At 41.0% G+C, this 14,132-nt stretch overlaps 1 protein-coding gene across 1 annotated transcript in view; it reads left to right on the top strand.

The window, feature by feature from the left end:
* The window catches only part of cftr (CF transmembrane conductance regulator), a 31,179-nt gene extending 17,246 nt beyond the window's left edge, over positions 1-13,933 (top strand). The window contains exons 12-27 of the mRNA XM_036584624.1: positions 440-534; positions 1,177-1,263; positions 1,693-2,404; positions 2,987-3,118; positions 3,551-3,588; positions 3,915-4,195; positions 4,291-4,370; positions 4,514-4,664; positions 7,284-7,511; positions 7,953-8,053; positions 9,490-9,723; positions 11,158-11,313; positions 11,416-11,505; positions 12,268-12,440; positions 12,601-12,706; positions 13,155-13,933. Coding sequence (XP_036440517.1) covers positions 440-534; positions 1,177-1,263; positions 1,693-2,404; positions 2,987-3,118; positions 3,551-3,588; positions 3,915-4,195; positions 4,291-4,370; positions 4,514-4,664; positions 7,284-7,511; positions 7,953-8,053; positions 9,490-9,723; positions 11,158-11,313; positions 11,416-11,505; positions 12,268-12,440; positions 12,601-12,706; positions 13,155-13,367 — 2,877 coding nt within the window. The 3' untranslated portion in view covers positions 13,368-13,933. The remainder of the gene's footprint in view (positions 1-439; positions 535-1,176; positions 1,264-1,692; positions 2,405-2,986; positions 3,119-3,550; positions 3,589-3,914; positions 4,196-4,290; positions 4,371-4,513; positions 4,665-7,283; positions 7,512-7,952; positions 8,054-9,489; positions 9,724-11,157; positions 11,314-11,415; positions 11,506-12,267; positions 12,441-12,600; positions 12,707-13,154) is intronic.
* Positions 13,934-14,132: the final 199 nt, after the last annotated feature.

Here is a 14,132-nt window from a genome sequence, read left to right as displayed (position 1 = left end):
ATTAATTAAAGAACACTGACCAACTGCATGTTTCATTACAAGTAAAGCACAATTAGTCGACAATTGGTGGATTTAGTGCAGTGCAGTAAACGAAATGTTTAATAGAAATCATTGTATACACTACTGGTTCTTTTTTATCAGTTCCCTCCTATCAGAAAAGCTAAATATTGTGATACCTATCGCATAGTGTAAAAATGTCTTGTGATGTTAAATGTTGTGATGTTAAATTTTTGCTATATCACCCACCCCAGTTTCCCTGATGTAATACAAACAACTTTTTAAGGGTTTGATATTTTGATGAGTTGAGTTAGGTGTGTTAAAGCAGAGAAAATTTTATGCTTTATTGTGTGTCCAGCACACTTGAATTTCAGCAGCTACATTTAATAAGTGATTCTGAATAATTTTGTCATAAGGTTTTGCTCTGTGTTCTGTCTTTAAGGATCTGGCTGCTCTTCCTGAGAAGGACAGAACACCTTTAGCAGAAGGGGGACTGAACCTAAGCGGGGGTCAGAAAGCACGAGTGGCCTTAGCCAGGTACACACACACTCACACACACACACACACACACATTCAAACAACCTCTGATCTACACATACCACTCAGCACAAAGTGGTCTAGTTGAGCAGAACCCTCAGTCTCTTTGTAACATACAGCGTAAAAACTCCAGTCAGAACGTCATGCCATCTATCACCACCTCTAATTTACTTCATCATAAAATGAAGTGCTCTTAGATTTATGTTGCACACTGCTTTGGAATGTTTGCCCAGTGTGATTTCTTCCTCTTATTTTATCATGATCTATGATGTTGAAATAAATGGGCTTTCCTTCCCACAATAACTTCAGAGATACAAGGAAGAAAATAATCCCCACGTCTTTCAGACAGCCAAAGCGAGTGTGTTAAATAGTTTCCCCCAGTCAGAAAAAGTTCTTGTTATCTCTCTTCCTGTAAATTAATATGGGTCATAAAGAACAGTTAAGCCTTGAGTACATAACTTTATAGCTTTATTTATTCTACGCCTAGACGGGTATATTGACACTTTTATATTTCACTGTAGGATTTTCCTGGGATGATTTATCTAGTTCTGTAGATCATAGCAGGTTCTCCACTCTGGTTAAATGTGGTGGATAAGACATGAACTTGAAAGTTAGAATAACATTTTAACTTCTATCTCTCAGGGCTGTGTACAGAGATGCTGATACCTACCTGCTGGATGCACCTTTCACCCATCTGGATATTGCAACAGAGAAAGAGATATTTGACAAGTATGTTTTTTACAAGCTGATATTTACCACAAAGTAATACATGAGAAAAGTTCCACTTGCAGTATGAAGTGGTTATAGTGTATATATCTTGTAGATCAGATAAGGGTTCCAGTCTACGATGCCCCTCACAAGCTAAATCATATCTATTACATTGACCCATCTGTATTAGATGACTATAGCAGTAATATAACAAAATATAACACTATATAATGGTACTATGGCTAGTATCATTTGTGAAAATACAGTTGCTGTTAGTTATGGGCTCAATTAATAGGCAAATATCGTGATGAATATGCCACCAGTGTATGAACATGTAGGATTTTAGATTATCTATTATTTAATATCCAGTGAGCTAGTGGACATATCTGATCATACAGTATCTGTTCAGTTTTAGTCCACAGAGACTTATGACCATATCTCTTTCCCCAGGTGTCTGTGCAGACTCATGGCCTCCAAGACCCGTATCGTGGTCACCAACAAGATTGAACACCTGAAGCGGGCTGACAAGATCTTGTTGCTCCATAATGGCGAGTCCTTCTTTTATGGCACCTTTTCAGAGCTGCAGTCCCGGCGGCCTGACTTTAGCTCCCTGCTACTCGGCCTGGAGGCCTACGACAGCATCAATGCTGAGCGTCGCTGCTCCATCCTCACTGAGACCCTGCGCAGAGTCTCCGTGGACGAGAGTTCAGGGATCCGTCCTGAACGGCCCTCTTACCGGCAGGTGGCTCCTCCTGCCTACAAAGATGAACGGAAACAGTCGGTCATCATCAACCCGCTGGTGTCTGACCGCAAGGCTTCCTTTATCATCACTGGGCTCGAGGAGGAGGTGAAACGACCGCTGCCCGTCCGCAAGATCTCTCTGGTGCCTGAGAACGAGCTGGTGGATGAGTCCTTTATGGCTAACGATATGTACCATAATCACGGTGTGCACATGGCAGGGCAGAGGAGACAGTCAGTACTAGCCTTCATGACCAATGCACAGGGCCAAGGCAGACGCGACCAGCTCCAGTCATCCTTCCGCCGTCGCCTGTCCATCGTGCCACAAAGCGAACTTGCCTCAGAGGTGGACATCTACGCCCGCCGACTGTCCAAGGACAGTGTTTATGACATCACTGGAGATATGGATGAGGAGAATATTGAGGTAAGGGGCATCAGACACATTGATATTTCCATAGCTGTAGGACGTGGGTAGCCAGCCCATCCTAGGTCCAACCAGGGCTGCGCAATATGAGCAAAACACCATGTTGTAATTATATGGCTAGATATTGCAATTGTGGTAGTGGTGAATTCTTAACAGGGCATGATTAAAGAGGCCTGCATTATTTTGATAATTATTTGGATTATGTAACTGCCTCCATCGAAATACCCATAGAAATAATCACTAGGAAGGTCTGAGGTTGGTCGGGATGTTCACAGCACAAAATAAAATATTGGGATTTGTTAGAGGTTATTTTGTTGCCAATTTCACCAAACTGATTAACAAACAGTATGTCATTCAGCTTTGGTTGCAATCCCAAGCTAACATACTGGAGCGTAATGTATACAACATTACATTAATGCTGTACTCTCTCCAGGAGAAGGGCTGGACATCATAATTGTAGACCGTGCTGTTTTGTTGACTAGTGAACATACTGAATTGTGAATCCTTGATCATTTTAAATGCATGCTATTTTTGAATAATAGTTATGAAACACACTTTAAACGGTGCATGTTTTCTTCGCAGGCATGCTTTGCAGATGAACAAATGGAGAATGTCTTTGAAACCACAAAATGGAACACATATGTCCGATATGTGACAAGCAACAAAAGTCTCATTTATGTTCTGATTTTCATCCTTATCATCTATGCCATTGAGGTAATGAGACAATCACTATCGTATGTAACTGATTCACTGTTCTGCCATATTTATCTATGCCCTTCCTGGTAAAAAGGCATGTTAAATATGGGATGACATGGTGTCGACACAATTGTTTGTGGACATAATTAGTAGGCAAATACAATAATCAGTAAACTAGCTATGTGTGAACATATGCAGTGATTGTATTGTTCTTAGCTTTGTAAATAAAAAATAAAATTCCATAGAACCCTGATTAAGTTGGGGGCTATGATGATTTTTTCTCACTATTTAAATTGTCACTTCCAGCATTCTGTGCCTCTAACAATTACTTGTGCAGCAGGCTTTAAAAAAAAATCCAAACACAAATGCAGAGTGAATTGCATTCAGACAAGTATGGCTCTTTTTCAGTTCAATGCTGAAGAGTTTTCCTAATGGTATTTGGGTTTGTAGGTGGCTGGATCTGTTGCTGGGATTTTCCTGATAACAGAGTGAGTATTTATCCTTTAACCATATTGTATAGAGTAACTAAGTGTCATATTCTTATCATATAGCATATCATATCCCACGTCCATTATACACAGCAGGAGTATCAAACTCTGTTCCTAATGGTTTGACACATAAATATCAAAGCAGGTAGGTCATTAAGCAGAGTCATAATAACTTGATTTGCCACTGAACACCTTCTTAATTATTTACTTCTGTTCTCTCTATCAAAAATTAAATTATTTATGGGGGACTCCCAACATTTAACAGTCATTAGCATTTAATCAGTTGCTGCAAATAGTCTTAATACCTGCATATGCTTTCTAACCAGTGTGATCTGGAAGGAGGAGCATCGGCTGCTCGATCTGAACAACACCAAACAAGCCAATTTATCCCAGGCAAGCTCACAGTACGCTGTCATCATCCGCCCCACCAGCAGCTACTACATCATCTACATATACGTAGCCACATCAGAAAGCATCTTAGCACTGGGCTTTTTCCGGGGCCTTCCACTGGTCCACACCATGATCACCGTCTCCAAGAAGCTGCATCAGAAAATGTTGAGCTCTGTGCTAAGGGCACCTATGTCCATCCTAAACACCATGAAGACAGGTCAGTGTCCCAGAGACAAACAAGCAGAATTCTGCCTTTTTTAATGTTTTTGCATATTTAATGCGTCCTACTTGTGTTCTGATTTGTTTTTAAAGGTTCTATCATGAATAGGTTCACTAAGGATATGGCCATAATAGACGACATGTTGCCCCTCCTAATGTTTGACCTTGTCCAGGTTAGTAGTATCTGTGATTAGCTCTCAGCATTTTAGAGGGTGGGTTCAGGGCAGTGAGCAGAAATTGGCATGCCATATGTGGAGTGATACATCTGGCCTCCAGTTGGTCTGCCTGCACTAAACTTTGGCTTTTCTCTCCACAGTTGACCCTGGTGGTGATTGGATGTATTCTGGTGGTGTCCATCATGCGTCCATATATATTTCTCGCAGCTACGCCCTTGGCCATTATCTTTATTGTGATGAGGAAGTACTTCCTGCGGACAGGTCAGCAGCTGAAGCAAATGGAGACAGAAGGTGAGAATAAATAGGGAAAAATAGATGTGCTCTGAAAAACTGGTGCATTAAATTTTCTCAATTCAAAGGTGGTCATCATTTTCAGTGAGAATAACATAAACTGCATTGATGCAAATTTGTTGTGTTGATGTGATATCGTCCCTGTCGCAACAAAACATTGTATCTCCAAAGCTGTTCTTAACTTTCAATGTAAGTTGATGTAAAGAGATTTAATTCCAAGTAATTTTGGAATTATTGGTCCATTTGTCAACAGCGTTTGTTCCAACAGCAACAATATTTTATTTATGTGAAAATGATGTAATATACACAACTAAATCAGTGTATCTGTATCTGTATATGTTCACTTTGAATGGACACTCGATATAGACAAAAGCTTTAAACAGCCTGATTTGCAGTGTTTGATGGAATTCCTGTTGCTTGCGTGAGCAATGGAGGTGGCATCTATGTGACTTCATAATAGAGACCGGACATATGGTGGTTAGGGACAATGTGAGGATCAGGAAGACTCCTAGGAATGAGCACTGCATGCCAGTGGAGGTCACAGAGGAGGCAAGAGGGCAAGCCCAGGGCTCATAGATGGAGACATGTGTCTCTGACTGTACACTGTACATGCTGGCGTGCAACTCTTCTTCGACAAGTCAGCTAGTTTGACAGAGTCCCTGGCACAAGGTCAGCAGCATGGCAGAAAACAGGAGAGGAGGAGAGGATGAATGAGTCAAGCAGGAGGAGATGGATATCCCAGAGGAAGCGGGTTGGGCGTAGGTCAGAATATGGCCCCTCTATTCGTCTACGGCTCCTCATATGCCTGAGCTGGGCAATAACCCCACCACGGTCAGTTAGTCCGAGGTCATGCAGGGAGCAGTGAGGACTTTCCGCGCTGTAAACACAGAACTAGAGCGGTTTTGGAAAGCGAAGCCGGCCGGGGATTTCCTCCAAACTGTGCTGACATCATTCATTCACTGAGGCAGCACTTTTACAGGGAGAGATCACAGCAAACTGCCAAACTGTGCAAGCCGTTCATTTCTGGGACAGGAGGAGGCTGTCGTGTTTGTGAAAGGGGGTTAGGGATGTTGACGTTCTCTGATGAATGTTAAGAATGTGATGATGAACTGAATATCTGGAGAATGGCGCATGTTACGTACTCTACTTTCAAAAACATGTGAGGCTGTTTGCGAGTATGTGCTTGAAAGCAAAAGGACAGAGGACAAACTTTTATTTCTTCCTTCCTTTTCCTGGCTTCCTCCTCAGTGGGACCAGGTGGGATGGGATGTATAAAATGAATACAGGTTTTTTAGGCACACAGGCTAATAGTTCAGGATGCAACCTATCAGGCTCTGTCTCCTCAGTTTCACTTAGAAGATGTGCCCAGTCCAGGGGTCACTGTGGAAGTCAGATCGTTTGAACATTTGGAATTGAGACTCCATGTGTTTGGACAGATGAAGGGAAGATCTATACCATTAAAACAGCATTGTTTGATGATCGATTCACTGGCCTTATCGTAGAAATCTTGATTTCCTCACTTTTTTAGTCTCTTCAGCCTACAGTTTAGTCCTGCGTATTCACATTGAAGTTATATGCAGTGTTTCAGCCCAGACTGCTTTGTAAATGAGACACAATAGAGGCCTGACAATCACAACAGAGGTCATTTACATGTTAGGCATGTGCATTCTGACTAATTTTGGAATTTGCATCCATAACAGATACCCAGTTAACTGCGGCGAAGAAAAAAAACAACACCAAAAGGTGACATTACTAATGTTGCACCAAAAATAGCATTACGCAGAGGAATACATTTCAAAATATGTTTCATTGATCAAAAATAGCCAGGGGTTTTCGTGTCAGATGAGTAACAAAACTGAAGCGGCTTCAGATGAGCAAATGACAGTTAACTACAGCTATTCAGTACAACACTGGGTGCTGATGGAGATTTGTCATCTTAAGGTCAGGTGTTTTTTCCTCTTCAGCGGTTGATGTGCCAACATGTTAGTTTGTCAGAGAAATATATTTTAGACAGTCCTAACCTAACACCAGCCTAGCCTATTTAATAATAAAAGCTGTCTTTTCAGTACTTAAAACATGTCCTTGGCAATGCGCTCACATTAAGGGATTTGTGTATGGGGTGTAAACATAACATGCTTACATATAAATAATACTAAAACTTGCCTGTTTTACAGTTCCAAATTGGTGTATCTTTGAATTGTTAACCTGTGTTATTGCTCAGTCCTCTCGTAATGAAATGCAACAAATGTGTGAACTGTGATTTCAGTATTCAAATACTGGCACCTCGAATGGTCAACCAAGTACTTCCTATTCCCTGTGCACAAGCCTATCATGTCTTAAAGGCACAGTAATAAAAACAGCCTGTTTAACTCTGAGAGACAAAACAAGGTTTAAAATAATTTTGACTGTATATAAACCCACAGAAATGTCACCTAAATTGACATAAACTTTAAAAATGTAGTGTATTGACCTCTTAAGTTTAAACAAATAAAAACTTGCCATTAAACTTTTGGATACTGGCGTTAGAAACATGGCCTGGTAAAGTATGCAGTATAATATGCATGTTCTTAATTTCTTCTCTTTCTCTTCTTCTCTTTCTTTCTTTTTCTCTCCATTCAGCTCGGAGTCCCATCTTCTCCCATCTCATTATCTCCCTGAAGGGCCTGTGGACAATCCGGGCCTTTGACCGGCAGGCCTATTTTGAAACCCTTTTCCATAAAGTCCTGAACACCCACACGTCCGTCTGGTTCCTCTACCTCTCCACCCTGCGCTGGTTCCTCTTCCGTGCTGACGTCATCTATGTCTTCTTCTTCACCCTTGCTGCTTGGATTGCTGTAGGAACCAACCGTAAGAGCTCTCTCTTCCACTTTCTGCTTCTGGAACTAAATCTTAAAATAGGCTCCTTGCTCTGTGCATAGTGCACTATATTGGGCATGAGGCTTTTACACCCCACGTAGTGTACTGAATGTGAACTACTGAACCCTTTCCATGTGCTCAAGATGGTCTTGGAGCTGAGTAGTGGAGGTTGCTGAGGCTGTGACGAGTGAGCAGATGCTACTGTTTGACTGTTTATCTTGAGGGCTTTCTCACGTAACAGTAAAGCCTTGTGGGTCTAAAAAGCCAGTGAATGCTTGATTTGGCAGGTTTCACAGACAATTAATTTCATTGAGAGTTAATTGCTAGCAGTACTTGGAAAAAATGCCTTTGAAGTGATATTTGAGGTCATTGCATGGACCGTTGTACTTCATGTTTACGCACGTGTGTGTGTGTGTGTGTGTTATTCCGCAGAGGATAAACCGGGTGAGATTGGTATCATTGTAGCCCTGGCAATGCTCATTCTAGGCACCTTCCAGTGGTGTGTCGTCACCAGCATTGCAGTGGATGGAATGGTACGTGTCCTTGTCTCTCTCCCACGCACTCACACACCCATACACTCATTCATTAGATTTAAGGAATCTTTGTAGCTGTTCTTCTCTGCCTTTCTCCTCAGTGAAGTTGCAGACTTGCTTATTTTTGACATGAGTTGAAAGGCAGAAGTTGTCCTGTTCTATAGTGGCGTAGAAGAGACTGTGTGTGCAGGCTGTTGATACTTCAAAGCTTTTTTCCCTCCTTTTTTCCCACCATGCTTGTCTATGACATGACTGGCCTTATCTGGGTGCAGAACATTAAGTTCTCCCAAAGCTCCCCTGAAGAGGTTGGGAATTTCGTCATAGATATGCAAATAGAATGGCTACACACACAAACTCTTACTCATATACAGATATTCAACCTCAAATTTACTCATATGTGCTCGTGCTAAGGCTGGCTTTACATGTAACTTAATGCAACTAGTTGCATGCAACACAATTTCCTTGCAATTTGATAGTTACACAAAGCAAATCAAAAACAAAGTTGCGTGCAAAACATTTGCTTACTACACTAATTAGCCAAATTAGCGGCATGTGTTTTTAATACATCACATCATTCTTGATATATTTGCACGTCATTCATATTTGCAAGATTTTTTATCATCTTTGTGTATTTTTCCAGTTGTCATTGCATTTTTTTCTGTCTATATATCTAGGTCTATCTATAGTTTGATATATTTGACTTTTTTATTATGTTTTGTTTATGCTATGCCTTTGAAAATTAATGTTTAAGTAGCCATTATGGTTGTACTTCATTCCTCACTCATCTTGGCCTAGAAGCCCTGCACGTTAATCAAGGATGGCATTTCAGTGCCCTCTTCTGTAATAATTTGATCCCAAATAGAGAAGAGGAGAAAATACATAATCTAACTACAAAGATCATGATAACCACAGGATAACAAAGAAAGATAAACAGTGGCACAAACAGCTGTAACAGCAGCTAATGTTAGCTGGCTAGTTAAGCTTTAGCTTTGAGAAACTCACGTGTCTTTGTCATGATTCAGGTATCTGACAAATGGAAAAACTACCAATTTGTTGTTTTCAGTCATATTCTGCTATATTGTCTTCACTTTTAGTCCGTGGTTGGGTGAAATCACTTGTTTGAAATGATGTTGCTTGATGTGATCATGTGATGCATTATCTGTGATTCGATTAGCTGTTTCATGAAACTTATTTCACGGAGTTGAGATGCTTAAAACTGTTGTGACTGAGCAGGACAGTACATTATGCAACTTAAGTGAAGTTCAATTTCATCTAAGTTTCAAGCAATTTAAGTTGCATGACGGTAAAGCCAGCTTTAGACTCACCTTCAGCACACACTCAATCACAGAGGTCAAGCATCATTTAGAAACCAAACAAACTCAGTAGGAGGCAATATCTTAACGTGATTACATCATCGCTCTTGTCCTCACCTCCAGATGCGTTCTGTGGAGCGCGTCTTCAAGTTCATCGATCTGCCGTCTGAGGAGCCCAAACCCAAGCTGGGCCAGAGGAAAGTCTCAGACCTGGTCATCGAGAACCCAGATGCCTTCAATGAGGCCACCTGGCCCAGCCGTGGCCAGATGGACGTGCAGAATTTAACGGTCAAATACACTGAGGCCGGACATGCTGTGCTCAATAACCTCTCCTTCACAGTGGAGGGAGGACAGAAGGTAGGTAAAGTGTAGTTTGCAAACACAAATTTCAAAATAGAAACTGTAGTTAAAGATGTCCCATTCAGAGGACAGTATCAAATAGGGCATGGCTCACTTCTTTAAATATGTAGTATGTGAGGCTGGTAACACAGCTAAAGTGTTTTCTATTGCTGGGACCTGATACAAGTACAACTGTGAGAGAGTCTCTGCCTGGCTGTCATGGTTATTAAGAGCTAAGTAAATCAGTTCATTAGCTCTTTAGCACCTCCCTCTAATTATGAACTGGCTGATGAGACATCATTGAGCAATCCCTCAAGTCCCATAGCAGATACCGATGCCCAATGCACACATACACCTCCATCTGCAGCCAACATTTTAACTCCTTACATGGCCCAAAGCTTTATTACACACTTCTATAACCTGAGAATAACTCAACCAGCTTGCATTGAAGTCCCTGTAGTTACTCAGTAATAAGCCTGGGATTTTGAAGGGGTTAAATGTAATCTGGAGATTTTAATTGAACATCTATAGTACATCTACATGTAAAAGTTTGGGCACCCCTTTTGCTAATTTTTGAAGCGAAAAAACAATAATAATAGTGGCGTGCACACTATTTGGACATCCTACTAAGTCAGTACTTCATAACACCCCCTTTGGCATATATAACGGCTCGCAATGCCTTTTGTAGCGAGCTAGGAGTCTTTCCATTTTTTATTTATGAATTTTCACCCACTTTTTAATGCTTGGAATGCTTCTAGTCCTGCATGTTTTAGTCTACACAAAGATTTTAAGTTAGCGGACTGTGAGGGCCATTCGACAAGTAGTTCATGGTGGATTTGATGTGTGTTTTGGACCACTGTGCCAAGCCAGCCTCTTTTCAGCTTCAATTTCTTGACGGACTGTATCACATTTGCTTCCAGAATTTGCTGATATTTAGTGGAATTCATTCCTTCATGTACATATGCAGTGTTTCCTGTGACACTGGTTGCCATACAACACCAAAGCATAATAGATCCCCAGCAGAGGTTCTTCTTTTCAATTTAAAAATCAATAAAATATGTAAATTAACCAGGGGTGCCCATATTTTGCATATCACTGTATTTAGGTTCCTACAAAAACAGTGAAAGTTTGATGTGCTCTTTTTTGTGAAGTAAAACAAATGAATTAATAAATAAAAAATAATCATGGAAATGTACTTTCTACCGTTTTTGCTCTGCACGTGATTTATTTTTTGAGACAATATCCAGTTAATGTAGGTTGCAGAATTTGTTGAATTATTCACTCAACACTACCAACTTAATTCACAGACCTTAGTGGAAACCATTTTGCATCTCCATTTTTCATTGTTTTTCATTGCATGTCCACATAGGTTGTGGTTAGTGTAATACCAAACATGCTGTCTAGTACCTGAATGGAGGGAATGTTGATAGGACATTGTGTTTGTGTTTTTAGGTGGGCATTTTGGGCAGAACAGGCTCTGGGAAGAGCACGCTTTTCAGTGCTCTCCTGCGCCTGACCTACACAGACGGAGACATGGCCATCGATGGTGTCTCCTTCAACAACATGCCCCTGCAGAAGTGGCGCAAGGCTTTCGGCGTGGTGCCTCAGGTACATCCACACCTTCTGACACTTCTTTGCTATGCTCAGATACCCTCATTCTGCTCCTCTCATTTATTTGTCATTTTTACTCCTGTAAACTTGTTGTTACAGAAAGTTTTCATCTTTACTGGAACATTCCGTATGAACCTGGACCCCTATGGTTGCCACAGTGATGAAGAGTTGTGGAGCGTTGCTGAGGAGGTGAGTCTCATTACTGGAACACACTGACTGACTTTTGTTCATTGTAGTCCTTGGGTGCTCTAAAGACATTAATTTCTTGTCAAGGGACAGCTGCTGCCATGGCTACTCTGTGTTGGCCAGCAATGACCCTATACTTAAGTCAGCATTATATAAATAGTACTTCAGTTGTAATATTGTTATTATTGTTGACATCATTGCAAAGAGCAACTGTTTCTTAAGAAAGAAAATGACAATCGAAGCATAGTCACTAAATTTATGGAAGTATTTTATTTATGCAACCATAGTTTAACTACGGAGGCACAGTGGCGCAGTAGGTAGCGCTGTTGCCTCACAGCAAGAAGGGTCTGTGTTTAATTCCCTGGCTGGGTTGACCTTTGTATGTGGAGTTTGCATGTTCTCCCTGTGTCTGCGTGGGTTTTCTCTGGGTGCTCCGGTTTACTCCCACAGTCCAAAGACATGCAGTCAGGCCAACTGGACACGCAAATTTGCCCCTAGGTGTGAGTGTGTGTGTGTGAATGTATATGTTTGTGTCACTGCCCTGTGATGGACAGGCGACCTGTCCAGGGTGTTTCCTGCCTTCCACCCAAAGAATGCTAGGGACAAAATCTCGATTATTTTGCCAAACCATTCAGATAAAAATGTGACGTTCTGAACTGTATGGATGTGCTATTTGGCATTATTTTTCTATATAAAATGTATTTGAAGTACATCTCAGGATGCCCTGGATGAGTAGTGTTAATGCTAATGACTGTGTTTCTGCAGGTGGGTCTTAAGTCAGTCATTGAGCAGTTTCCTGATAAGATGGACTTTCAACTGGAGTATGGGGGGCACGTGCTGAGCTATGGCCACAAACAGTTGATGTGTCTGGCCCGGTCAATCCTCAGCAGGGCTCGTATCTTGCTGCTTGATGAACCTAGTGCCCACCTCGACCCACTGTATGTAAACAAGCATCATAACACCTTAACTGTAGAGTGCAGGCTTTTAGGTAGCCACTTAGACATAGTGCTGAGATCTTTTAAAGGATTCTGAAATGAAAAAGCTGAAGTTAGCTTTACTGCCTGCCTTTGATGATAACTGTGGGCTGTTGGATTACAGCACTGTGAAGGTACTGAAGAAGACGCTGAGGCAGTCCTTCTCCACCTGCACCATCTTACTGTGTGAACACAAGGTGGAACCACTGCTTGAGTGCCAGAGCTTCCTGGTAAAGCTCTTTCTCATTACTTTCATTCACAAGACTCTGCTAGGCTTCTGAATAAAAACACTGTTATGACATATGTATATAATTTTATGATGACATTATTAACTATGATACCAGCATGCATCACTCCACTTTTTCTCTTCTAATACATATTCTAATATCTGAACTCAAGGTATCTGCTAATACCGAGTACCAGTAAAAATATTCTTCAGTTTAAAACTGAAGTAAATGCATAAGAAACAAATGACAAAGCAGGCTACTGGATAAGTCCCTGTTACAGTATAATGACCATGACTAAAACCCAATGTGGACTAGTCATGTCTGGTTTGCTGCATCACTGCTATTATATCAGTAATTCAGCAATGCGGTATCTGAGAGTGTTTGAATTGAATGCAGTATTATTGTGATACTGAAGCTCACTGTTTGACATGTATCTATTACTTTGTCACAGATGATGGAGCAGGGTAAAGTGAAGACCTACGAGTCCATCCAGAGACTCCTGAATGAGACCAGTCAGCTGAAACAGGCCATTAGTCCAGCTGAACGCCTCAAACTCTTCCCCCGTCGCAACTCCAGCATGCATGTTCCTCAGCCCAAACTCAGCACCGTCACACTCACCCTGCAGGAGGAGGCAGAGGATGACATCCAGGACACTCGCCTCTGAGCCCCACTCAACAGAGACCATACAGAGACTTTATTTACATGAGCTCAGTGAGGGACAAAATCCAGCTTACTGACAATGCTGTCCAATAGGAACACTTTATATTTTGAGAAGTGTTTTTTCTGAAGGAGGACTTATAAATGTGGTCACGATCATGGTACAATGGACAAGTAAGACAATTCAAACATTTTTATATATGCAGTAAATTATATATGCAGTAACTTAAGGTACTAGACTATTAGAAGTGGAAACAGTGGGAGTAGGAATGATGGTCAGATGCTGAAGGAAAAAAAGACATTTTTATGAGTCATTCCTCTGTGTCCTTCACCATGTTTCAGTAAATGTTTATGTTCATCTCCCTCTTAACTTATTGAGTCAATGTAAGACCACTGGTGTCCATGACATTGCTTTTCTCTGATGTAAATCACGTAAATGGAAAGAGTACTTTGTTCCTTTTATTTTTTTATTTAGGAATTTCATGGAACTATGCACAAATTAGGCACAAATGGAATGAAAAATGTTGTTTTGCTTAGATGTAAATAGATAAACAGTGTTTCTGTAAACAAGGAGTAAGTTTTGATATAACTCTTTTCCCTCATGTTTGTTCTTATAGCCAAACATGGATACAGCAAAAGGTACTTGGATCATAATCTCAAGCCCAGAGACTGCATATTCTGCCCTACCTGGCTAGTGTTTAGGAAACCTTACTTGTCAGACCTATTTGTTTATCATAGTTTTCATTCAAAATCATTTTCAATGTAGGTCAAT

The sequence above is a fragment of the Colossoma macropomum genome, unplaced genomic scaffold (genome assembly GCF_904425465.1).
Source record: "Colossoma macropomum unplaced genomic scaffold, Colossoma_macropomum, whole genome shotgun sequence".
Lineage (NCBI taxonomy): Eukaryota > Metazoa > Chordata > Actinopteri > Characiformes > Serrasalmidae > Colossoma > Colossoma macropomum.
The sequence above is the reverse complement of the archived record's forward strand: the minus strand, read 5'-3'. Positions and strand labels throughout refer to the sequence as shown.